General features: G+C 45.2%; 1 protein-coding gene across 3 annotated transcripts in view; it reads right to left on the bottom strand.

The window, feature by feature from the left end:
- The window catches only part of DNAJC3 (DnaJ heat shock protein family (Hsp40) member C3), a 61,535-nt gene extending 42,354 nt beyond the window's left edge, over nt 1-19,181 (bottom strand). The window contains exons 1-3 of one of the 3 annotated variants that reach the window (XM_039499694.1): nt 19,130-19,181; nt 5,852-5,962; nt 2,525-2,649 (exon numbers count right to left, since the gene is read on the bottom strand). In XM_039499694.1, coding sequence (XP_039355628.1) covers nt 2,525-2,649; nt 5,852-5,962; nt 19,130-19,166 — 273 coding nt within the window. In that variant the 5' untranslated portion in view covers nt 19,167-19,181. Of the gene's footprint in view, nt 1-2,524; nt 2,650-5,851; nt 5,963-17,473; nt 17,663-18,616; nt 18,636-19,129 lie in introns of those variants that run through there. The other 2 variants (XM_039499701.1, XM_039499687.1) reach the window with 2 other exon arrangements.
- Nucleotides 19,182-27,415: the final 8,234 nt, after the last annotated feature.

Raw genomic sequence — 27,415 nt, 5'->3', positions numbered from 1 at the left:
TTTTACATCAGGGTTTTAGACCAGTAATTACCCATCATTGCAAATGTAGGCATAGCTCCAATTACCACCCAAACTCCTCCATCAGAGGACTGTACCAAGAAAAACAACTGTTGATTTGCTACACTGTTTTGATTTTCTTAATTCACAGCTTTTTCAACAGATTGCAGCAAAAGAGTATGGAAATCCTTATTGTTAATACTTCTATTAACCTGATAATTTAATGAGAACTCTTTAGCAGAAGCCATTGTAAAAGTCAGTGCAGATTATTTTGGAAGGATCCTAACAGAAATTTTGATTATTCAGGATAAGAGTTTTCATGCAAGTTAATTTAGAAGAGCTATTAATTTTAAGACTTGCAGTCACCCTTTCTTAAATAAGTTGGTTAAATAAAAATCTAATGACTACAAGACAATGTATTGCTAGTAACATTGTTAAACTAGTCCTGGGACTTTAAAGATAGTTCTTATACCAAATGTTTTAATCTGGTGGGGAGGAGAGAAAAAGAGAAACTCTTTCCATTTGTTCACTAGAACAAGGTCATTTAAAAAGGCATAATTTTGTTGTAAAATTACCATATGAATGAGTATATAAGCTGAATATTTTTGGTAAAAAAGTGGTGCATCAAAGAGCAGGGGTTGGCTTATAAACAGGTTTACACCAAAATTTGATTATTTTAATTCTATGGAATCATTGAATTGAATATCTAATACATTGTCATTTTGTTTATCTACAGCGTCTGCAGGCATAGAGCCCCTCAGGGAGCTGAGGGGCTCTATGCCTGCAGATGCTCCAGGTAAACAAAACGTCCCAACCCGCCAGCAGCTTACCCTGATGGGCCGGGAGCCAAAGTTTTCCAACCCCTGAAATATAGGGTCAGCTTATGAAAGGGTCATACAGTTTTTTGCTATTTTTACCTATCCATTTGGGGGGGCGTCGGCTTATAAACGAACAGACTAATGAACGAGTATATACACAGTATTTCATCTCTTAGAGGAGAGAACATGTCAAATTTGTCATAGTAACAAATATATAAAAACAAACACAAGGTGGGGGGTCCTAATATCTTTTAGTGGACCAACTTCTGTGGGTGAGAGAGACAAGCTTTCAAGCCCCACAAAGCTCTTCTTCAGGTCAGGAAAAGATACTCAGAGTGTGACAGCTAAATACAAGGTGGAACAGATTTAACTACATAATCTGTTCCACCTTGTATTTAGCTGTGACACTCTGAGTAACTTACATAGATCTCTTCAGGTCTGAGAAAGCTCAAAAGTTGTCCCTTTCACTAACAGAAGTCAATCCAATAAAATATATTACCTCATCCATCTTGTGTCTCTAATATCCTGGGACCAACATGGCTACAACAACACAGTAAACATTATATAAACTATCATTTTTGCTAAGAGAAATAGATAGACTATCTTTACCTTTCAAACTGTGGGCAACTCAATCTTTCCAAATAGTTATTTTTAAAATTTGAGGCGATAATCTGCAGTTCAGAACAAAGAATTGGGCAGCAGGTAGGGAGGGTGGTCAAATGGCTAATTCCAACTTCAGATGTCTACCAGTAACTAGCCTCTAAGAGCTTTGGTAAAGTAGGCGGAAATCCTAAAAAGCAACTTATTTCTTGATTTGGCAACCAATTTTACTGCTTATAAATGACTCATAGTTAAGGCTGCGAGTTTGTCATGGAAGTCATGGATTCCATGACTTTTCATGACCTGCATGACTTCTGCAGCGGCCAATGTGCCTGGCACAGGGACAGCTCAGACAGCCCCTGTGCCAGGTGCACTGGCCACTGCTGGGCCAGTCTCAGGCCACCATGCACCCGCACCCCCCACACTCCCCAGGCAACAGAGTTTGTGTGTGTGGGAGGGGGCAGGAGGCTGGGGCATGGGACAGGGTAAGGCGGGCTCTGGGCAACGATTACCTGGGGGGCTCCCCGGAAGCAACAACATCCCCCTTGGCTCAGCTGCTTGGTGGAGGCATGGCCAGGCAGTTCTGCGAGCTGCCTCTGCCCGGAGTGCTGGCTTTGCAGCTCTCATTGGCTGGGAACCACAGCCAATGGGAGCTGTGGGAGTGGTGCCTGGAGTAAAAGTCATGGACAGGTCACAGGCCATGACTTTGTTTATTGCCCATGACCTGTCCATGACTTTTACTAAAAATACCCGTGGAAAAAAAACAAACAAAAAAAAAAAAAAAAAAACCTTAGCCGTACTCATAGTTCATTACAAACCCTTAGATATGCTAGCAGAGGATTTGGGCATTTTACTATAGGCCAGGTATAAAATTAATAGTTAGAGTGAGACAAGACTACTCTATCTCTCAGCTAATGTAAGGGTTTTCAATATAGTACACGCACTAGTATCTTGTGGTATCTAATGTTAAACTTCCTGAAATATGGGGTATTAAATTCTCTTTATTATATCACCAGCTAAAAAAGACTCTGCCTTATAAACAAAGCAGGAAAACAAAAAGGAACACCATTTTCTTTTACCCTAAGGAATCCTGAGAAAGCATTACTTACTGATGTGAAATCTTGCTTTAGTTCAACCACTTTACTTAAATCACGAATTGCAGCTTTAGATTTGCCCATGGCCAAATACACTGTGGCTCTTCTATAATAGGCAATGTAGTTATCAGAGTCCCCTTCTGCAAGCAAAGAAGTAGTAATCAGAACACCGCCTCAATGTAAATTGGGTACAACTAAGCTGCAATCATAATAGCGGCATTACCTGATTTTAAGCAATTTGACAATTATATTTAACAATTAGCAAAAGTAGCATTTGTACACAGTAATATTTTACATCTCATGTAATTTGCTTATGTTAACATTATTGAAAATAGAGAGGTTGTGAACATATATTAGCAATGTTACTAAGGGTTTTGAAGGTGAACGTGTAAGGATATTTCAGCTCTGCAGTGGAGTTAAGCTAAAACATACTAAACCTTTTTATCTCAAATTGCAGGCCTACTTTTGGATGCGTATTTAATGCTTTCACTGTTTGCCATGGTCCCTACATCTGATACTGGATGCACAAAATAAGGAAGGCATACACATTATTCCACTAATGACCAACATTATTATAGATAGTCCAATGTTTTCATAACTTTATAATTTACAAACATTCAAATTAACATGAAGTTGACCAAACCTGTTAAAGCTAACCTCGTTATCTCTAGACTGATTCTTACCTGCATATTTATACCTGCCTCTGGAAATTTCCATTACATGTGTCTGACGAAGTGGGTATTCACCCACGAAAGCTTATGGTCCAATACATTTGTTAGTCTATAAGGTGCCACAGGACTCTTTGTTGCTGTTAAAAAGAAATACTGCCTAGTTGGTTCACACACAATCCTACCCCCCCGCCCCAATGGGGAGAGGTGACACACCCACACTCCCGAACACCTCTCTCACACCGGCGGGGTGGGGGGAGGAGAGAATGACACTGACTGAACCAACTCCCTCTGCCAGGATTCATACCAGAACGTGACCAGCAGCAGCCTTTCAGCACTGAGCAATACAGAAGGGACGGTAACGGCTTCCAACCACGGTGGGGGGGGGGTGTCGGGGGGAGATGCCCTAGCCCATGTCTTTGTAGAGCCCATCTCCTCCTCCTGGCTCCCCCATGGCTGGAAGCAGCTTGTCCCTTCCTGCCCACACAGTGTTGAAAGGCAGCTAACGCCTCCAGGCTGCTGCTGACCACCGACATAACCCAGCCTCCCCCTGTCCCCTGGCTACAGTGCAGGCTGGAAGGGGTTAAGCCCTAAGGATGCATTGTGCATCAGGGCCCAGGGAACCTGACTGCAGGGGCTTCAGCGAACCCGGCAAGAGAGGTGGCTCAGCAGGGGAAGGTGCCTAGGGGATGGGGCAGCCCCACGTTCCCTGAGGGCACAACCCAGGGTGGCAGGGGGCAGGTGAAGAAGGTGCTAAGCCCCTCTCCCAGGGGCTGCTGTGGAGCCTGCCGGGTCGGGGCATGAACAGTCTGGAAAATGCTTCCCCCCCGCCCTCCCCCGCCACTCCAGAGCTTAGCTGAGGGGGCGAGAGGCTTCCCCATGCCAGCGCTGTGCGGGGCTTTGGCACATGCAGGGCTCGGCTCCTCCTGGCCAGCACCCCGGGCCAGAGGGTCTTGGGCTTTCCCAGGGCACCAGCACAGCCAGAGACAGCGGGGGAAGGAAGGAGCCTGCCGGCCAGGCTGTTGGTGAGCTGAGCATTCCAACCAGGGGCTGGTTCTCTGCATAGCACTAGGAGCAGGACACGCCCCGCCGGGGGAGATATGGAGGAGCAGCAGGGCTGGGGTTTAAAGGGGCAAAAGATGGAGAAGACAGCAAGGGGGGGGGGGGATCATGTAAAAGGCTGACGGATGGGCAGCAGAGGCAACATGTAACCAGCTGGTGCCTGCCCACACTCACCAGCCATCGCACCTTGCAGCGCCCAGCCCAGTGCCAGCCGGAAACAGGGAGGAAGGCAGGGCCCTGCTGGCCAAGAGCCAGCATGCAGCATGGACCAGCAGCCGGCCCTGTGCACTGCAGCTTTGCCCCACCACTAGCCTTACACACCCACCCCCATCATTGGCCACGGGACACACACCCCTCCCACACCACTGCTGGGCGGGCAGCAGGCAAGCAGGGACCCGCCAGCAGCAGGGACCCGCCAGTACTGATGGGGGGGGGGGGCGTGGGGAAAGAGATAGAAAATACAGGACAATTTGCCCGTTTTTAACAAAAAGTCGGGACACCTGCAGGAGGGCTTACATACGGGACCGTCCCTTTCAAAATGGGACATTTGATCACCCTAACTAACAGCAGATTTAAGATTATAACATTCCAAAGCACAAGTCTGCATTCAACCCAAGCAATGAACACACTCAAAAAATGAACTTGCAACAATCCTGGTCTTCTACTCCACCAATGGATGTGTGTGTGAATTTAAAAGTTATGAAAAAATCAAATTAGTACTGGAATGTAAGTCCCAAAACACTTTACAGTTTCTAATCAGGAAGATTACCCCACCCAAGGAATATGTAGTATTTTTTAAAAGTATATGCTTGATTTTTTTTATGGGGCTGGAGGGGAGGGGAGGGGAAGGGAAGAAAACAGGGATAAGTCCCTCCCCATCTCACCCCACCTTCCCACACAGCCCCCCCCCCCTTTTTGTTTTTCATTAATTTGGTTTTCTTTTCTAATCTTGATAAGACAATAGCAGGAACATGTTGTTCGATTATACCCAGGGTGCCCAACCTAAGGCCCATGGACCATACACGGCCCACCAGAACATTTCATAAGGCCCACAGCCTGCTCCAAAACAATATACTAACAGCAGATTCTTTAGCATTTTGTCATCATGTTTATACAAGTGGGTAAATAAGCTGTTTCTAGGTACAGTATTGTCTACCTGAATACATGCAAAACAAGCTGCACTTAAAATATAAATCAATACAGATTAGTAAATCTTATTACAATACGTAAAAATTGTGTGGCCTACACAGGGTTTATGTGCCCTCCTATGTAATACCATTGTGCACCACTGGATTATACTAATCCAGGTGGTTACAAGCAGTTAGTTTGCCTCATGCTTTGCAACACCTCCCAGGCTTGGTGTTCACATACTCTATGGCTGTTCTAGGTTTGAGCCCTGATACTAGAATTTTCCACTCCCATGTGGGTCCCATTTGCTGCATCCATGAGGTCAGTAGGGCTCCATGTGGTCCCCCATGGGCATGGCAGTCCACCCACACATTGTGAATGGGGGGCTCATTAATTAAGCAAATTATGAGGAAAAGTGAAGCATTTCAATACAAAAATCCTGCACCACAAGCACAGTCAAATAATTTTATCTTCAGATACACACCTATAGCGGCATGGAAGTGAGACAAGGCATCAGCTAGCTGTCCAGCTGCCAATAACTTCTTGCCCATTTCGAGTTGTTTTTCTACTTCAGCATTTATTCCGCATTCGACTCCTAAAATAGAAGGGTCAACATTTTTTATCACAGTTTGATTCCAGCAAAGTTGACACTACCAAAAAAGGATGGATAGAGTGTTCTCTCTCTCCCTCCCTCCCTAATACATAAAAATCATAAGGGACGTTCATACTTTGTTACCAGGCAAGAGCACCCTACCCGAAAAATATATGACTGATACAGAAGCACATGAAAACAAAATGCTACATTGCTCAATACTGAGACAACATCTTAGTTTCCTTTCAGACTTAACTCTTCTTCCCCTCCACCTCCAAAGATCTAGTTATAAAGTCTAAACACTGTAAGCCACCATTTTAAAAGCAGTTGTTGAATATGCATCACTAGCTACATTCTACCTAGCTTTTGCACATACAAGATTCTCTACATCCAAATAAGGTAGCAAATTACATTGTCCTCTCCTGTTGCAATTAAAATCCTAAATACAAGGATCACATACTGTGCATAACAGAATAAACATCGGACTTGCATCCGAAGAAGTGGGTATTCACCCACGAAAGCTCATGCTGCAAAACGTCTGTTAGTCTATAAGGTGCCACAGGATTCTTTGCTGCTTTTACAGAATAAACATGAGCAGTTATTTTTTAATATTAAATTTAGTTCAATAACCTGATCATGAAAGTGTGATGGATAACTTCGTAGTCTCTTCAGTGAGTGTCCACACAGAAATTTTTGAAGTTTCCTTTAACTTTATTTCATGCTCTTTTATTTAAGAATTTTTACAAATTCAAGTCCTAAATACAGGTTATAATGCATATTTTGATATTATAAATGGAATTTAAACAAACACTGATGAGAACAGTGTTTCAAATTCCAAGACAAACTGTTTGCCAGGAGTAAAACTTTCCATATATTCAATATTCAAGTACAGTAACTCCTATAGAGCAAGATTGTACAAGAGACATGTCAGCCCCTAGTGTATTATGAAACGTGAACAAAGCCAAGCACTTTCAATCAGCCAGGCAGTATAATTATTACAGTATAACCTGAATTTACAATTGTTATTGCTGCAGAGACTCTGTATCTAATCCTGCTTCCACTGAAATCAATGGTGAAACTCCAATCAACTGCATGGCGCGGGATCAAGCCCAGCATGTGTAGTGGTGAAACGCATTTCCTTACATCACTTTTAAACGTGTTTCCTTTTAATTTAATTGACTGTCCCTTATTCTTCTATCTTTAGAAAACGTTTAGACATCTTTATGTATGTATGACATCCACAGCTACATAATAGAGGCTTTAGAACATGAGGAAAATTAAACACTAATGTCTCAGGGCATAAGAATATCTGGCAAGAATGGGGAGAAACTTCCCCCATGAGCAAGTTATTTCATAATTATTAACCACACAATTTCTTGTGCCCTCCTCTGGAACATCCAATACTAGTCAGTTTCAGAGACGGGATGCAGCAATGGATGAACAAGTGGTCAGAGCCAGTATGGCAATTTCTAAAGTTGAAGGATGGCTGCTCTCTCAAAATTTGGAACAGAGAAAAGGAGAGAGAAGTCTCTTGGAGAGAAAAGCCACTCTGTTTAAAAACAAGATTCTGGCCTCTTTGTAAACGGATGTTCTGCAAACCAGATCATCAACTGGGAATATGGGCTGTGCTTCCTCATTACGCTGCTGAAGTAGCTCCACTCCATGGCTCTTTCCAGCTGATCCCCTCCTACCAACAAATCTCCTCTCTCTATCTCAAGGGTCAGCAACCTATGGCATGCGTGCTAAAGACAGCACGCGAGCCGATTTTTAATGGCATGCTGCTGCCTGCCAGGCTCCCAGCAGCGGGCTGAGCTGGACCCCAGCAGGCAGCAGCGTGCCATTAAAAATGCTGCACGACCCAGCCTGCTCTTCTCCACCCCCCTCCTACCGCTCTCTCTGGCGGGGGCAGGGGGCAGAAGCAAGCTTGGTCCTACCGGCTGCTGCTGTACAGCAGGCTCCGCCGGCAGCCAAGCTTCCCCCTCGCCCACCTCTTCCCCCAGCGTGCTGCGTCGAGCCCCGCCTCCTCTCCCTCCCTGCCACCCTTGCGAGGGAGGGGAGAAGAGCAGCCCCAGTGCCCTCGCTGCTCAGACCGGTAAGGAGGCAGGGAAGGGAGGCAGGAACGGGGCCGCGGGGTAGGAGCAGGGCATATCCCTCCAGTCCCCTGCCATGAGCCGCTCAGGGCAGGGGGCTGGGAGCACCCCCGATCCCAGCCCAATCCCCCCAGCCCTCTGCCCTGACTCCTGCACTTCCCTTGCACCCCAGCCTCCTGCATCAACCCCCACGACCCCATCCCTGATTCCTGCACCCTCCACACACACCCAGCCCCCCCACACTCCATGCCCCATCTCCTGCACCCTCTCACACACCCCCAGCCCTCTGCCCTGACTCTGCACCCTCCACATCCCCTGCCCTGACTCCTGCACTCCCCACACATCCCCAGCTCCCCCACATCCCCACCCTGAGCACCAAATGGGACCTCCTGCACCCCCCCCCACATTCTCACCTGCACCCCTTGCCCCAAATAGGAGCTGCCCACGTAAGCGCTCCACACCCAAACCTCCTGCCCCAACCCTGAGCCCCCTCCCTCATTCTAGCTCCTGGCCAGACCCTGCACCCCAAACCCCCGCCTGCTCCTTCACCCCCAGCCCTGTGCTCAGTGCACCCCCACCCTCAGCTCAGTGCAGAAAGAAAGAGAGAGGAAGAGAATGGGCCAGAACCAGCCTGAGGGCTGGGACCTCAGGCTGGCAGCAGGCTGAGCGGGGCCGGTGGACGGTACCCCAACTGGCAAGGGGCCGGCAGCCAGAACCCCAGACTGGCAGCGGGCTGAGCGGGGCCAGCAGCTGGGACCCTGGCTGGCAGGAGCCAGCGGACGAAACCCGAGACCGGCAGCAGGCTGAGCAGCTCGGCCTGCCACTGGTCTGGGGTGCCAGCCCCACTCAGCCCGCTGCCAAGCTGGGGTCCCGGCCACCGGCCCCGCTCAGCCCGCTGCCGGCCTAGGTGAACGGAACCCCAGACCAGCAGCGGGCTGAGCAGGCCGGCGGCTTAAGATCAGCATTTTAATTTAATTTTAAATGAAGCTTCTTAAACATTTTGAAAACCTTGTTTACTTTACCTACAACAGTAGTTTAGTTATATTATATTTAGACTGATAGAGAGAAACCTAAAAAACGTTAAAATGTATTACCGGCACGCGAAACCTTAAATTAAAGTGAATAAATGAAGACTCGTCACACCACTTCTGAAAGGCTGCCGACCCCTGCTCTATCTGGTCACTGAGAAAACGTCACTGGCCTGAAATACTAACTCAAAAAACTGACACCTCAAACACATCACGAGATAAGAAAACTACACATATGTCCAACACTCAGATGGGGCTTCCAGACAGGTGGGCCTGTCGACAAAGGTAGGGTTCTGATGTCACTGCAGTATCAAGCAGATGCTGGGTCAAATGGAAGAAGGTTCTTAAACTATAAATACCTACTGCAGCAGCAAATGGTACAGAGACAATAAGTGAAAGTGAGTCACTTGTACAGAATGTGCAACTTTGAAAAGTCAGATATTCTACTGGATCACATTTCATTTCAACTGAGGTCAAAAGACAGTTTGGCTATGGACCACAGCAGAATCAAACAAACAGCACTGAAATTAACATACATTCATTGACAATAAAACTACACTGGCAGCAGGTCAGGTATTCAACTGCATAATAAATAGGGTCCTTCACAATAACACAGCTCTAAATGGAGACAGCACTTTTCAGGGCCTCCTGCTCCTTGTCCTCACACTTCAAGTTTGTTTGCGCGAGGAACACAACATTTCTCTACCAGATTTATCCTTTCTAATTTAGAAAAAGATTGATTTCTCGCTGTCTTTGGAATGGTGTTTGAATCTGAACCAGCTTCCTTCACTTCCTTGTTCCTGATTCATCATCAATCATGCCAGTACAGCTCCAAGAATAGAGTTTATACAATAAGACTTACTTGTTCTGGGTAGTATCTTTCATATAAAGTGTCCCAAAATAATTTTAAGAAGAGTTATATAATACAATTCCAGCTATCATGGCAGAGAGAGGCAAATTAAAAAGGAATAGACAAGGACAAACAAATATATTCAAGGAGAAATATAAGGCTGTTCCAAATGCAGGAAATGTGAAGGACAGTTCCCTACAATAACCACACTGTCAGAAGCGACAGAGGAGCCCAGTGCTAGATGAGCAGAAGGAACTTTGATGGGGAGAGAGGAAAAACAAGATGTGAAACACACAGAAGCAAGTCCAGAGTGTTTTATAAATCAAAGAAGACAATTATGAACTGGATTCTAAAATGGGAAGTCAGTGAAATTATTTGAGAATGGGGCTGATTTGATAGGTTTTTTTATACCTGAGAAAAAATGTGCAGCATTACATAAATGCAGAAGTTTGCAGAACTGGAACTTGGAGAGACTATCAAGAAGAGACATGCAGTAATATAGTATACAGAAGATGAAGACATGCACAAGGATTTCAGCAGAGTTAAACTGAAAGAAGCAGCACATACACCAATGCTGTCAAGATTTTGAAAGTAACAGATATGAGATGTGGTGATGGAGAATTACACCAACAGTAGTACAATAGAAGCAAATGAAAGTTCTGAGCAGGGACAGCCACACCCAAAGTAGAGTCCCCAAAGCCTGGAGCCAAGGAGTTTGGCATGTGGGAGGGGGCTCAGGGCAGGGGCATGGGGCACGAGAGGGGGTTCAGGGTGTGGGCTCTGGGCAGCGCTTACCTCAGGCAGCCCCAGCATTTCCAGGGGACGAGGAAGTCTGTGCAGCTCCCGGGAAGCGGCAGCACGTCCCTCTGGGTCCCAGACAATGGTAGCTGTGGAGCCAGTGCTTGGGGCGGCGCCTGCGCACGGGGGCAGCACACAGAGTCCCTCTGGCTGCCCCTCCACCTAGGAGACTGAGAGACATACTGCTGCTTCCCTGGAGACATGCGGAGCCACCAGGCATGGAGCCTACCTGCCCCGCTGCAGTCAACCAGACTTTTAGTGGCCTGGTCAGCTGTGCTGACGGGAGCTGCCAAGGTCCCTATTCAACTGGGCATTCCAGTGGAAAACCAGACACCTGGCAACCCTAACTGCAAGGAGCTAAGCATCATAGTGCAATCAGCTCCATAATGGGGTGGGGAAAGGGGACACAGAATGGAACCCTTAGTGCCAACTGTGACAGACATGGAGCAGCTGTATAATAATTTTTGAATACTGTATGCTGACTTGGTTACTGGGATGTTTTCTGTATGAATACATTGGTTTAGTTTAATAATGTGCTGTAAGGAAACAATGGCCCAAGACAAGCCGCCCAAGGTAAAAACTGGAGGATTGTTATGAGACAGTGGAAGAGTTATTGGCTCTGAGGAGCCTGATTTGCTCTCTTGCTGAGCTTACTACACTGGTTTGATCCAGATGGACAAAAGCCCAGGAACTGATAGTAATTAAGATTCTTGCTGGATAAAGACTGACTGACTGACGCACACACACGCTCTCCTGCTCCCTACCTCTCCCCCTGGATAAAGGCAGTAGTTGGCAAGATGTTGGAGGGGAACAGACTGACATCCAAGATCCTCTGGGGTGTCTGAAAAAAACTAGATCTGACTAGACTACAATCAGGGAATGGTAAGCCTATACTTAAGATAGCTCATGAACCTGTCTATTTGCTGTTTTTTAATCATTTTTTCTAATTGTTTAATTTTAACAGTGGAACAAAGCAATGTTTTGATTTGTAAGACGGCTGTCTTGTCACTATATGCAGCACTGGTCACAGACTCTTGAGGGGAAGGGCTGCAGGTGTTGAACGCAGCTGCACCTGCAGGGAAAGCATGGCTGATAGGGTAGCTCAGGCCAAACTAAGGCTATGGCTACATTAGCGCTTCAAAGCGCTGCCACGGCAGCGCTTTGAAGCGCTAAGTGTAGTCAAAGCCCCAGCGCTGGGAGAGAGCTCTCCCAGCGCTGTCCGTACTCCACCTCCCTGTGGGGAATAACGGACAGCGCTGGGAGCGCGGCTCCCAGCGCTGGGGCTTTGACTACACTGGCGCTTTGTAGCGCTGCAATTTGCAGCGCTGCAGAGGGTGTTTTTTCACACCCTGCTGCAGCGCTGCAAATTTGCAAGTGTAGCCATACCCTAAGTAAGAGTGGGAGAATTGCGGAATTCCACCCAAAGAGAGGTAAAGGCACCAGGCCTGATAGCTGAGGGGGTGGACTCAGAGACAGAAGGCAACAGAGGTGCAATTAGTCCTGTAACCCTTACAGTACTGTTTATTTCTACCTGTTTTAGCTTAAGAAATGAAATATTAGGTTTCCTGGTAGTTATATCCTGGGAGCAGAGTTAGAATGTCTGATGTAGAATATACAACCTTTAGAATATACAAACTTTAAAATCCCCTAAATCTCTATGTATAACCTTAAGAGGGACTCAGTCAGGTTGAAATCTAGTCAATTTAAAAAAAAAAATTAAAAAAAAGTTTCACATGTTTGAGTCTCCCTGCTGAGTCTGTGATTTTTCCATAGCATTTTTTTTCTTCTTCTTCTTCCAAAATGTACCTTTCTTCCCTGTGGCGTGTGGGAAAGGCCCATGCAAACAACAAGCAACAAGGGAACTTATGTGACTATACAAAGGAAACAGTGAAGTTGACTGTACACAAAGAGGCCATAAAAATAAAGAAAATATGTATACATCTTCAGTAACACTGATCTAAGTTGCTACATGGAACTATAAAAGGTTTAAAGAATTTTACATGGAAGTGTGATGTTTAAAATGACAGTGACATTTTGCTATTAACTGATTTTTTTCTAATGTTTCCACGTATTTCAGAAAGGTTTTTTTTGTTTGTTTGTTTGTTTTTTTAGGGGAAACTCTAGTGTGTATAGAGCAAGAAGAGGAGTGCCCACCACAAGGAGCTTTCAGGAGTAGCACAAAGGTGCTCACCAACACACAGTTATCTAGGCTTGGTCCGGAGCCAGGGTCTGGAACCCTCCCCCCTTCACAGAGTCCGGCCCCTACTCAAGGTCTGCCTTTCAGTAGCAGCTGTACTGCTTCTAAAAGCAATTAGGCAAAGGAGATTTGGGAAGGGAGGAGACTGAGAAAGGAACACCTGTGCCACTCACTAAGAATATAGAGCAACTTTGGATACTAGCAACTGAGGAGAACTCCCCTCCACTCCCAAAAATGAACAGGACATGGGAGGGCAAAAGAAAGTTGTCAGTGACACTCCTTCCCTTCCATCATCTGCACCAGCCTGGGATCAGTGAGAGAAATCTAGTGAGAGGGGAAGGAAAAAGGAGGGTGGTAAGGAGAAGTAGTTCCCAGAAGCTTCACAGAGAGTGAAGCCAGCTCTGAGTGCTAAGCTGCCTGTAGAGCTGGCCCATCTTTTCTTCCCCTCCTTATGACCCATTTGGGGTGGACAAATATCTTTGATCCAAGAGGCTTTAATTTAGCACAAGGCCCTTCTGCTGGAGAAGTCAGGGAATGGGCAACAGGGGATGATTACCTGTTTTATTCATTCCCTCTGGGGCACCTGGCACTGGCCACTGTTGGAAGACAGGATACTGGGCTAGATGGACCTTTGGTTCTTAAGTCAGAAGAATTCCAAAGGAAGACTGGGGCTCATTTTCAATCAGATACTAGAATACTAGGGAAATGGCAGTGCAAGCTACAGTTCACCTCCAAAAGTTCTGGAATCTTTTCATAACCCTTAGACATCTGAGGTACAATACCAGCAGCCATGTCAGACTTTAGGTTAAAATACACTCCTTTGTCCTACAGATTCTTACATAGTTAATATGAACTTCTACAGGAAGTTAACAAGTTGCAAAGGGAACTTTTTAAAAGTCACAATTCAATGACTGGTGGTACCAAAGAGTATTAGGTGTGAAATTAGACACTTGTGAATTGGAGGAACATGCACTGACTTTCTTACAAGATGAGCTGGTGAAATAGAACTGGTTAAAAAAAATAACTAATAGTAAACTCCAGCATCATCTCTTTCCCCAACCTAAGTACCCTTCTCCAAGAGAATCCCATAAACTCCTCTTAAAATCAGAGAGACTGTTGTGATGGTCACCCCATAAGGCTTTATGGAAATATGCTTATGACTGTATATATGACATAACTGGAATATATTTGATGCTACATATGCCATGTAACATATCTCTGTAAAGGATATGATCTACTGAATCTATTCATCCTATTTGTATGCATGTATCATTTTTGTATTTGATGTAAAGTAATGAACATTGGCTATGTACTTGCTTGATTTTTAAGTAGCCTTAGTAAAGCATTTGGTCAGCTCCTTGAGAAAGGAATGTGCAAATGAAGTGCCCAATCAAGAAACACTTAACAAACAATGGATCTTGGAAAGCTTCAATCCACATAAGAAGTCTTCATGGAGACAGTCAAGATAGCATGTGGGCAATGGCTGCTGCCTGTAAAAACTGAGTCATGCATGGACATGTGACTGCCCATGTGACTCCAAAATTCCATCTTGGAGCTGGACTTTGCATAGGAGAGAGGAGGGGGTCTCCACCCAAGAGAAAGCCCGTGGGAGACCCCCTTCATTTTGTCTTCAGTTGGCTCAAGAGATAGCCTCTCCATCCCCAAAGGATGCCTGAAAGAAACTGGAACAAAGGACTGTAACTACAGGGGGTGTGAGTGATTGCTGGACCCAGAGTAGAAGGAGACTAGTCTGTAAAAGGAAGCTTACTGGAACACTTCTGAGGGTGAGGTTTTATCTGTATTGAGTTTTCTCACTGTATTAGGCAAAGGCTTGTGTGTTTTATTTTATTTTGCTTGGTAATTCACTTTGTTCTGTCTGCTACTACTTGGAACCACTTAAATCCTACTTTTTGTATTTAATAAAATCACTTTTTACTTATTATTTAACCCAGAGTATGTATTAATACCGGGGGGGGGGGGGAAACAGCTGTGCATCTCTCTCTATCAGTGTTATAGAGGGCGAACAATTTATGAGTTTACAGGGTAAAATGGATTTATTTGGGGTTTGGACCCCATTGGGAGTTGGGCATCTGAGTGTTAAAGACAGGAACATTTCTTAAGTTGCTTTCAGTTAAGCTTGCAGTTTGTGGGACGTGGTTCAGACCTGGGTCTGTGTTTGTGGCCGGCAAGTGTGTCTGGCGCAGCCAGGCAGGGCTCTGGAGTCCCAAGCTGGCAGGGAAACCAGGGGCAGAAGTAGTCTTGGCATGTCAGTTGGTGTCCGCAAGGGGGTTTCTGTGATCCAACCCACCACAATTGTGACTTAAAATGCTGCTTCTGTTCCAAGAGAGAAGAAGAGATGAATAAAGCCTCCAGGAGGGTAGAAACTTCACAGTAATACACCAGCCCCATTTACAAATCTCCATTTCACTATTTAACTCTTTCAGCACTATGGCAAGAGTAAGAAGAAACTAAAAATGTACAATGTACATGTACAATCTGATCTACAGCTATTGAAAATGTGAGTCATGTATTACATTAACCACTCATATACCAAAATAAAATATTACTTCATAAGAGATATTAAAGACAAAGAAATTAGAGATGAAAAAGACCTAATAGATCATATTTTGGCCATCCAAGTCTCTGTAGAATTGTTCTCTGTCTAGAGTGCTTTGTCCAGTATAGGTTTAAATGGCACCCTTCCCTGGGAGAACATTTCACAATCTACTAAAGCTTGCTTTTAGAAAAATATACCGAATACAAGATTAGAAAGTAAACTTGTGACTACCAAGGCGACAATCAACAAAGCAACAAGGTCATCCATGCTCCTTGCATCTATAGGGAACATATTTGGAAGATGAATTATCTACAGATGATTATAAATAAGTACAAATGCTTAGACTGATTCTTCTGGTGTTAGTACTCTTCCTTTAACATTGCTGCAGAAGTAGCTGGGGAAAAAACAATACAATCCTGCAGCATATACTTATACACTACAATGTATCTTTGCCATTACATTCAATATTACACTCCAGGTTTTAGACTTCTCATTTAATACAACTTTGAAGTGCATTTCTAACCTCCAGAGTGACCACAGCCCTCAGAAAGGTCCAGATCCACTGAGCTGTGACAGTAAAACAGTTCCCCCCCCCATCTCATTCATTACAAGCAATAATGCAAGTTTTGCAGGCCAATCTGTGTCTTCTGATACATCTGTACAACCTGCTTTCAAATTATGCCCTCACAAACACCTGTGCCAACCCCATTAGCTTTCCATATGATTACACAGATGTTACTTAGGACACAATCTGAAACTGAAAGGGTTGCACGAGTGTAGCTGAGGGAATAAATTTGTTCTTCAGAACCACTATTCTTGGCAGTGATGAAGGATAAAAAAAAAAAAGCACCTAACTTGATTTTCAGAGCCCAAAGCAACCTTACAGAGCTAAAAGTTAGAAAAAAAAAGTATTTTACTTGGAAACTGAGCAAATCTGATATGGAAATCAGTGAGACACGAGTTTGGAACTCCATAATACCATTTCCACAAGGCCACTCTTTAAGCTAGATCCACACTTTTAAAAATCATACAGTAATTAGCACCCTATCAATTTCCCTAGTTTCTTTTGAAAACAGATTAAGAAGGACTAAGAATAGAAACCAAACTACATGAAACTGACCTTGCTGTAGTTTCACCAAAACAAAACTACAACACAAAGCTAGACATGCTATTAATTAAATACTAGGATTTTTTAAAAACAACCATTCATGGTGATGGCTGTATTTATTTCTGGTCATCATATTTTTATTAAAATCTATTTGAATTTGGAACTTTCAGAAACATTTATTCTTTTCAAAGTGGATGTCCACAGTCCCCAACTAGAAAAGTTACAAACTATTTTCTATTTTTTACTGCCATAATTCTCTGGTTGTACCCAGAATTAATGACAGTGCACCTCTGACAAGCCCAACTCCGGCTGACATTCCCTGCCCATCACAGATTTACCTCCCTTCAATACCCACAGGCTGGCATTGCCCCTAAGTCCAGCACAGAGCTGCTCTGCTCTCCCTCCCAGGTGGCATCATGCTACTGGATCCCAGCACAGCGCTGCTGCGGTGATACTCCGCGTCAGTAGGTTAAGGGGCACACACAATACTCAAACCACGCAGCGGTGCAGCTGAGATGGGAAGCAACCCTGTGATGTGGTAATACGTGACAGCGCTCGGGGAAGTGCGGGATTTTCTGTGGTGAGCATCCGATTACATATCACTAAAAACCAAACCAAGGCACCAACTCTAACCCTTGCCTCGTCCCCTCACCAGCCCGGCGCTGCTCCGCCCCGTGCTCACCCCACGGTGCCAACCGCCCCCAAGCTCACCCACACTTCCGAGCCCCTCGTCCTAGCACCACAACACCCCCCGCACGCTGGGCAGCAGCTGCCCCCCGCCCCCGGGAGATGGCTGGCACTGCCCCGCCAGCAACAGCCCTGTCCCCTCTCCGCCGGCTGCGTGCAGCGCCGTGCACCAGCGCGAGCTCGCCCCGCAGCTCCTCACCCTCGCCGAGCAGGTCGAAGAGCACCAGCAGCAGGGGCAGCACGGCGCCCACCTGGCCGGCGCACGCGCTGGCCGACACCATGGCGATACGGCCGCGCGCGCCCTAACCCCCGGCGCGACTCCGGACCCCGCCACGCGCCTCAGGCAGGGCTCTCAGCGCGGTTCCACTTCCAAGTTCGCTGGGGTGGGTCGTGGGCGCCTCCGATTGGCCGCGCCGCCGTCTGCCCCGCCCCCTCCTAGGGAAACGTGGAGAGCCCGCGGACTAGTGTCAGGCGCCGCTCCCCTGACGATACTGCGCTTGCGCGCCAGGGGTGGCCGGAGCGTGCGCAAGAGCCACAGTTGAGCCACTTTGCCCTCGTTAGACAAGAGAACGTGCTCGCGCCTCCTTGAGCAAAACGTGGGCGGGTAGCAGGGGCGGAATGAATGGGGACGCGTGAGGGAGAGTAGGGCGGGGGAGCAGGAGCGAGGGGCTTGTGCATGTGCTTGGTGAGTCGACGCTTTGCAGCCTGCACAGGGATGACTCATTAAAGCTTCAGTCTGGTCCAAAACCTTAGCTCAGTGGGACTCAGTCTTTCTTGGACCAGAACCCACAGAAAGGGGAAAAAACCATCCTGAGACACCCACCATATCCTACAGTCATTTGAGTGGACAGGATTGTGGGATTTGGGTCCTCAGGATAGAGAGCCCTGGGTATGCCATGACCAGCTAAAGCAGTATTCCCAGCCCCAAACTCAGAAACCATGAGCCAGAAACCCCACCCTCCAACTTTCTTTTATAAAAGATACTGTATTTTTTGGTCTATCTCATGATTATGACTCCCCATCCCCAAAGTGTGTGTGGGGGGGGAGAACTACTGTTGCCATTTGCCAACTCTCCCAATTTATTCAGGTGATTTGGCCCTTCTCCAGGAGCTCTCACTGTCTGATGGTGCAGAGCTTCCTACTTCTCACCAAACACACAAATTCTAATTAATTAATTCTGTATTGCCATCTGTCCATCCCCTCCACCCCATCAATTAATTATTCAGCCCAAACTAATTATTTATTTACCTCCTGTGGCCTCATCAATTCTGCTCCCTCAGCCTCCACCCCACCCAGATCAGTTATGCCCTCCCATCCCCAAATCAATTAATTATTCACTTACCCCCAGCCTCAGTTCTGCTCTTCTTGCAGCTCTAGGGATTTTGTAACACACACATCCCAGGCCTGGAGAGGCAGCTGCAACAGGGTCCCCCTTTTCAGGCCTCAGGGATTCTTCTCTCTTTCCTGAGTCTGGAGTTGCAGGGATTGAGAAGGGAGTGAAGCACACTGACCCATTTTACACACCCCTGAGTTGTGGTGTTAAGGATTTTTGCCATTTTGTTTTATTGTTGTCTTTCACCCTCTATATTTGGTTTGCCTTCTTGTATTATAGTTTGGCACCCTCTTGGAGGTGCTTACTTTAATTGAATATGGCTTGAAATATCCTGCCTGGTAACAAGGCAGAGGCGGGAAAGTTTGAAGGAAAAGGGTGAGAAAGGGTCACATGACCACAAGGTAATCTGTCTGGCAACAGAAGATATATAGAAGGGACTTGCGCGGTACCCTGGCTGGTATCTGCTCAGGAGGCAACCTAAGTCCAGGAGGCAATCATCAAGAGGAAACATCAACCACTTACCTGTTCCATTGGTGAAGGCATATCTTTTCCATCCCATCGAACGGTCCTGACCCCTGGTGATGTGGTCCTCAAGGTCCTGATCCTGATTCACTTGAACGAGAGAGAGAGAGAGGAAACATGAGCTGACTCCATCCAGTCTACAGCCCCTTACAGCAATGAACTGAGTAACGTTGAAACTTTATTTAAGTCCATTTTGGTTCTAGTTTGGTCTAGGCTTCAAGCCTTCTTTTATTCTGTAAACCACCGAGCTATTTGTTCTGTTTGCATTTACTACCCTGTCTATCCTTTTTCCTGCCCAGTTAATAAATCCTTCTTGGTTTGTCGCTTTAAGAGTTGTTGTTTTGTTGTTGTTGTTGAATTTCCTGCTGTGACTAATAGGTGATAGCCCCTAATTCAGGGGCTTGGTCTTATTTTATAGGCACTGGTCTTTATTAAAATATCCTTCCCTAGTTTATTCTGGTAACAATGGAGCTTTTTCTGTTCCATCTGTGTCTCCCATCCTGTGAGAATGGTGTCAATTGCTTCCTCTCCTCACCCCTCCCCAAAATGCTTCTGGGTTCCTGTCAGGGACCATGGGTCTAGAACAGTGGTTCTCAAACTTTTGTACTGGTGACCTCTTTCACATAGCAAGCCTCTGAGTGTGACCCCCACCCTTATATATTTAAAACACTTTTTTATATATTTAACACCATTATAAATGTTGGATGCAAAGCAAGGTTTGGGGTGGAGGCTGACAGCTTATGACCCCCCCATTTAATAACCTGATGACCCTCTGAGGGGTCCTGACCCCCAGTTTGAGAACCCCTGGTTTAGAACTTGGGTCTACAGGATTCTTAGATGCTCATAAATACCAAACTACTACCTGGTAACAGTTGCTAGGATAAAAGCTGAAATTCAATAGTGGACTTCAGTCTTGGAACCTGACTGGCAGGATACAGGGGGTTGTGATTGGTGCACATCTCCTACATAAACCAGTACAGGAACAAGAAGCTGTCTGTGCAATCAGTATCCATGCTGCTGTGGACTGTGTGCTTTTTGCATTCACTCCCATGGTTTGACTTCCTGGTATCCTGACTCTGGTTATCAATCTGTGGTTCTGCTCTCAAATTTGTCTCCTGCCTCTGATCTCCTGGTAACCTGACCCTCTGTCTTGGACGCTGACCTCCTGCTTTGACCAGTAGTCTGCCTATGTCTTGCTTGTGACAGCTCCTGAGGGGACTTGGGGGAGTTCTGCCTTCCTCCTGCAGCAGCTCTGATTGGCTGTTTTTCCCTTTGAGGCAGGTGAGTGGGGAAGGTAGCTAATCAGATGGTGGTTCCCCCCCCAAGCAGGATTGAAATTTGGGAGAGGCCTGGACTTCTGGAGCGAGTGGTTCCAGCCCCAGCTAAAATCCTGTTACTTGCTAGCAAGTTGTGGGAGTTGGCAACAACATATTTCTGCTGAGGTTTTTTTAATTTTCTGTCTTCATGGATATATGCAACAGTTCACTTTTTAGTATTATCTGCATTTAGTAGTGAGAGCTGTTCAAAGTTGATTGGCAAATACATCTCAGATGAGAAAAAGACAATCCCAATTATAGTACCACATGTGAGGGTCTCTTACCTCTTGCTGTTGGGATTCAGCTGCTGCTGAAGTTTCCCTTGCTCTCTGTTAGCCCTCCACCAAACTGAAAACACCACCCCTTCTGGGGTATATTAAAGCCCACACAAAACACCACCATCACCAAGATTTACGCTAGTTCCAGTACTAGTACCACAGCAGTAACAGCAGGAAGACTAGATATTTCAAATACAATACATGTCCAGTTTTGAGCTACAAAGGAATGTGTACATTCTCTGTTTGGGCCACGGAATCTTGTGCTTTGCAATTTTCTTCTTCAACAAGAGGTATACAATCATCAAGGTCTAGTTAGATCTTCTTGTTAAGAAGAAACAGAAAAGCCACTTCTGTGATCAGCCACTAATTCTTTCTACCAGCATGCTCTATATCCACATCATAGCTAGGGCTCCTAGGCACTACAGTAACAGTGATAATCTAGACTTCTCCCTCCAGGGGGTTACTCACCCTTCCTCTTCTGCCTCATTCTAGACTTCATGCTTAGGTTGCCAACTCTGACTGAAACTATACTGGGAGATTTTTTTCCCATCATGATATAATGTCAATTGTACTTTACTTTCTAAAATCTCTTGGATTGCTTTCAACAGTCACCAGGAGATTGAAGCCGATTCCAGTAGACTCCCAGCCAGTCTGGGAGGTTGGCAACCGTAGTGTGAAATAATGAAGATTCAACCTGTAAAAGTTTAAAGTATGAAACATGGATCTGGGGGGGGGGGGGCGTGTTGAAATCTGGAAACAGATATTCAATAGGAGGGTGAAACAAGACAGAAAAAATCTCAGGAATCAATAGTATTAGCCCACAGGGGTTCACTTGTATTGCTCTTCCTGTTATTCTTGCAGATGTCAGGAAGAATACCAGCCATGGCATAGGGACTGTCCCAAGTAGAGCTGGTGTTTTCTGGAAATTGCTGATATTGCTATGTTTATTTTCTTAAATAACTTTTCATTTCCAGAATCCCCAATCAGAGGTGGGTGGGGTATGTGGGGCCATGCCCACCACCCCAGATTTCTGCCTGGAGACACATGACTCATATCCAGGGTGCAGGACATAGGTTGGGGCAGAGACAATGCATGCGCAGAGCATGCAGGGTCACTTTGTTCTCTCTTCCACCCCTCCCGATTTCTGCCTGAGTGAGGTGACAGGCCAGGCCCTGGCTTCCTGCCCCGGGGAGGAGGAAAGGCCCATAAAGAGGCACTGACTGATGGGCTGGTGCTGAGTCCCAGGTCTGCACTTGCCACCATGACAGGGAACATGACTGCCCCTCCACCTTGAGTGTGAGGCTGCAGGTACTCCCTCCAAATACCCCCTCCCAATATATGCACACCTTCCAGCAGCCACTACTTTGTTTCAATAAATAGGATGGTTTAGTTTTTAAGTGATGACACCTGACTCCTCCCTCCCCCCCCATACCCAGGGTACACGGCAGAGGCTGGGGGCTGGCTGCTGGTGAGATTCGCTGCCAATTTCTCCCCTCCTCTCACAGGCCTGGACTTGGCAAAACCACTGCAGAACTTCCCCATGGCGGGCAGGGCACTGGGAAACAGGCTCTGGTGCCAGGCTCCCTCCCCATGCTGCAGAGCAGATGGCACTTGCACCTGCTCTTGGCAGCATCCATAGTGCTTCATCCCTGCTCTCTTCCTCCTCCTCTCCCCCCCCCCAGTACACAGCTGGTACTCGCCCTCAGTATTACAATACAATATTATTTTATATTACTACAAAGATTATCTGAAATTTCCAAAATATACAGCTTTGAAAATCTGAAATTACTCAGTTTTTGTTGCCAGAAAACACTAGCCCTACAACTCCCAGGGAATACAGGCTTCATAACAAATCCTGCTTTCACTCCAGATTTTGCTGATGTAGTCCCTGGAAGCAAAACACTTCTAATGGATCCATTACTAATATCTAGGTATGAAATCCCAAATCAAAACTCTCAAGTCTTCTGCAAGATACTTCTGAAAAATAAATGGAAATTGCCTCCCTCTCTGGCATGTCTGAGAGTGAGGGAAGGCCCAGCAGCTGAGCTTTATTGTTGACTCAGGAAGGTCAGCTGACTATCACTGAAAACAGGCCTTGAAAAGACATTTGGACCTTAGAAAAAGAGGATTTAGTTGCAGAGAAGTCTAAAGCAGGCGCAATGCGGGGGGAGGGGCATTTCCCCTCAAATTATTGTACAAAGGTACCCAATGTTAAGCAGTGTGGACTTCATCTTTTCTATAAATTAGAAATCACAGCAAAATACTGACAGTCAAATTTTACTTTTTAAAAAATTCTTAATATCCAGGATTTTTCTGAGGGTTTAACTAGCCCTTGGACTTCTGGAAGGTTTTGTTTACTTACTAGTGACATCCAGAGGGCCTCAAAATATCCACTTGCTCTCCTCTTTCCCCGTAATGGGACTGTAGAACTGGCATCTTCTCTTCAAACCAAAGTCTTGCTTTTTGCACTTGTTTGTGAACAGTATGAGTCCTGAGAAACTGAGTCATAGTAGAATTTTCCTAGTATAAACTGAGTAGCAGTAATTTCCTGAAGTAGAAAAAAATATACTGTCATTTCTCTCTCAATGCAAGCGAGGGAGAGACTGAGTAACTAAAGGTATTAAAATTGAAAAGAGGAGGGGAATTAATCAAATTGAGAATCTGACTGGACTCTTTAATATATCTGTCTGGCTCAGGCCTGCAACAGGAGTTAATTATTACTACAAGTCACACCTAAAATTATAGTAAATGAAAGACTACAGTCTATTTTTCTATTTGCTTACTCTATGCATTCAATGCAGACACAGCCCAAGATGACTCAATGTTTTCTGTTTAACATAAGAAAAAAATAATCTTTTATAAGACAGGCAACATCCTCCTCTTTTCCACAGAATGTACAAATAACTTTTATTCAACCCTTTTCAATGCACAAAAATTCCCTCCCCCACTACTAGCAAGATAAATTATCCAAGCCCTAAAAAATTCTCCCACAGTCTACACACGCACACACACCCAAAACCACACACAACACTATTCACCAGCTGAGAATATCCTTCATAAACCTCATAAATAATTTATACATGCAACACACTGATTTACCTTGCTGCAGCTAAATTGTCTTGCTCAATATACATTTGTTTCCTCAGTTCTTAGTCGCAAGGCTCATAGCTTTCCTCACAACCATTCCCCATGAACTTCCCTACCCTCAACCACACAATCAATTCCTCCACTTCTCTCTTCTGCATTATTGTTGTTAAAATAGTACAAGTGTTCAACATGTCAAGATATTCAAAGAGTGTAGAAAAACCTACAACAGCATCTAACCCAAAACAATTTAACATACTAGTAATGCTTTTATACTGCCACTCGAGGTCCCTGCAAACAATCAAATCCACATAATCTAATGAGCTCAGATAGGTTGTGGTGATGACTTTTTGTTTTGTTTTTTAAATTACTTCACACTAACTAAACTGAGGAATGTAACTGTAGTGCTGGGGTGAACTTTAATGCCACTTAATGGGTAGAGCAGTACATTTTAAACGCACTTCTGTAAAATAGTAAAAGAACAAGGATATCAGAGTTTGGGAAATGAGAAGAACGAAGAGCCTGGGGGTTGGAGCTGAGAACTAGAGATCTGATGCACCTGTAGTCACAGCTTACTTACAGAAGCTTTCTGGAAGGAAAAGGCCTCCACTTGGCCAAATCACAGCATTAGGTGCTGTATCTGACCCTGCCAGCTCCACCACAGGATTAGTCTCTCAATGAAAGTAATTTATTCCAACCGTTAATGTAAACCAGTGGCCAGTGTTTTGCATCTCTCTCTAAGCCTGATTCACAAAGGATGCGAGTCTGTTACATCTCCCACCTGTAGAGCCTAACTCTTTAACACAAGCTGTGGAGGTTTATGCTTTTAGTTCTGGATGTCCCCCTTTCGCTACCTGCTGTTGGCCAAGAGCAGGGTGTAATATTAAGAGCATTCCATCTTCAGAGTTCTCTGTGCTCCCACATTTTTCTTTATCCCTGCCCCCAGGTGCTCTTCTTTTGTATACTACATTTCAGCTACCAGAGACAAGATTTCAAAAGTGACTAGTGAGAGAACCTGTGTATTGGAACTTAAGAACACTATTTTCCTAAAAATTAGACACCTTCAAAGTGTATCAAATAGGGCACCTCAAAATTGAAACACTAAAATTTTCTGCTTGCTTTTGAAACTCTTGGCCCATGTGTTGTGTGCTCATACCAATAGTATCTAATGATAAGACATCATGTTAACAAATGTCTTTATTAAACTTCTGAGCATGTATACTGTGAACCAAAATATTTAAAGAAACCTAAATGGAGTGAGTGAGCTTGGTGCCTATGCAGTTAGTAGAAATGTGTTGTCTCCCCTCTTGACAAACTGGACTCCTCAGTACTTTGCTAAACACTATTGATGTGAGAAATTATGTCCAATGAAAGTGGAATAGTTACTTTCTCCAAATTCACTGACTTTACAAAGAAATCTTTGACATTAAGAATAGGGCAAGGGCAAAGGGCAGCCAGATCGCTAGTAATGAATTGGAGCTGGTATAACCAGCTCAAGTGTACCCCAATTCTTTAAAGTCATGAAATATTTCTGGTAAGTGTCATTCAAGGTGTCAATGAAAAGCTCATGACTCACTGGTTATCGTGTAATATAGGTGTAAGCAACTGATGCAAAATTATGAACATAAACTGAAATTATAATTCTTAAAATGTGTTTGCCACCCGTGCAGGAGTTGCTCCACCCTGGACCAAGGAATGTATTTTTTTTAACCTGGGAGTTAATGCCAAAGTAAACCTCACACCCTTATGGTGGAGGAGGAGACTGACAATCACATGTTTAATGTTCATGCAGTTACACCAGAGGGGACAGAAACCAAGTAACTTGCATTTTAGCAGATAACCCCAGCCAGAAACTTCTTCACCAGGAGACTCCATGTCATCTTCCTCATGGCTTGAATGAACTTTATCCAGGCATAACCGTCAGAAGAATTAATTTTAAATGGTCACTGGACTATAAACACAGGTGTTGGGGGTACTACCACACACCCAGCCTGAAGTAGTAATAACCCAAATATGTGGTTTCTGCCTTCAGCACCCCCAATATAAAAATTGTTCCAGCACCATTGACCATAAAAGAGGGGCAAAGAAACCACAAGTTATATATATTTCACCTAAGACAAAGGTACCAGCCTTTTGACTTTGGGATATAGATTTTTGACTCCAGGGTTTGGTCAGCTGGTTTGATGGAATCATGGTGAGGATTTTACTTTGCGTCTAATCTATTTTAAGGTTTAGCTACTAGAAAGCATTTTATTTTTGTAACCATTTCTGTCTTTGATCCTTATACTTGTACTCTCTTTATTTAGTTCCAGAGAGATAGATTAACTTGTTTTATTTTTAATCTGAATCAGTCCAGTGCTGTGTTTGAACTGAACTGTTTGGTAACTCCAGTTAAAGTAACAAACTTTTGGAAGATGACTTTTTAAAGGAAAACAAACCTGAACATTCCTCTGATTATTCCAGGACCAGGGCTGGGCATTTCAGAACATATGTTTTGGGGAAAATTTGGGACTGGGGAGAGTGTGTAGTCACCCTGCCAGTTCTTAACCAGGGCTGGTGGAGACAAGTAGAAGTCTATGGTATTGCAGGCAGGCTCCTGGATCCAAAGCATTGGACCAAGGCTGCCAAATACATAGACACAAAGTGCATGCTTGTTGCTGATTTTGGGCATCCCAGGCAGAGAGCTACAATAGCAAAGCTTTAATGCACTTAAGGATTATAGGGTAAGAGGTGACAAATAGTTCACTGGTCTGGATTGCACCCATAATGTAACAAGCTGATATAAATCACAACAATTTGAAATGTTCTTCACTGCCACAGAGGCTATGGATAATGTAGGCAATGACAGTTCTCCTCTTGGCAGACCCAGCAGCTTTAAAGTATATATAATTTTTAACATAGTAGGAGAAGGAAAACTGAAGTTTTGATACAACTTTTTAGATAAACTTGGAGATTTTAGTAAACAAGACTTTATATACAAGTGACATTTGTTTGATTCATAAAAAGCAAGGGAAATTTGATCCACTTGATGCATCCAGGACTAGCTTCAAACTTAAAGTTGTGAATCTGGAAAACTGTGACTACCTATAAATAAGGCTATGTTTTAGTCCCAGGTATTTTTAGTAAAAGTCATGGACAGGTCATGGACCATTCATTTTTGTTTACTACCCGTGACCTGTCCATGACTTTTACTATATACCCCTAACTAAAACTTGGCCTGGAAGTGCTCAGGGCGGGCGGGGGTGGGGCAGGATCCCCGGGGGTGCTCTGGTAGACGCATATCCCTGCAGCTCTGGTCAGGAGGGCTCCGCGCGCTGCTCCCAACACAAGCACCAGCTCCACAAGCGCAGCTCCCATTGACTGGGAACCACAGCCAATGGGAGCTTCAGGGAGTGGAGCCTCCAGGTGTGGGCAGCACGCAGCACTCCCCTGACCCCTCCGCCTAGGAGCTGCAGGGACATGCTGGTGGGAGCCAGGGACCCCCCGAGGTCAGCCCCCACTGCATCTCAACCCCCAGCCCTGAGCCCCCTCCCACACTGAAACTGCTGCGGCTGGGGCAGGGAATTCAGGTCGGTGAGGGCTCTGGCTGCAGGTGCGGGCTCTGGGTT

This window comes from Mauremys reevesii, linkage group 1, assembly GCF_016161935.1.
Source record: "Mauremys reevesii isolate NIE-2019 linkage group 1, ASM1616193v1, whole genome shotgun sequence".
NCBI lineage: Eukaryota > Metazoa > Chordata > Testudines > Geoemydidae > Mauremys > Mauremys reevesii.
The sequence above is the reverse complement of the archived record's forward strand: the minus strand, read 5'-3'. Positions and strand labels throughout refer to the sequence as shown.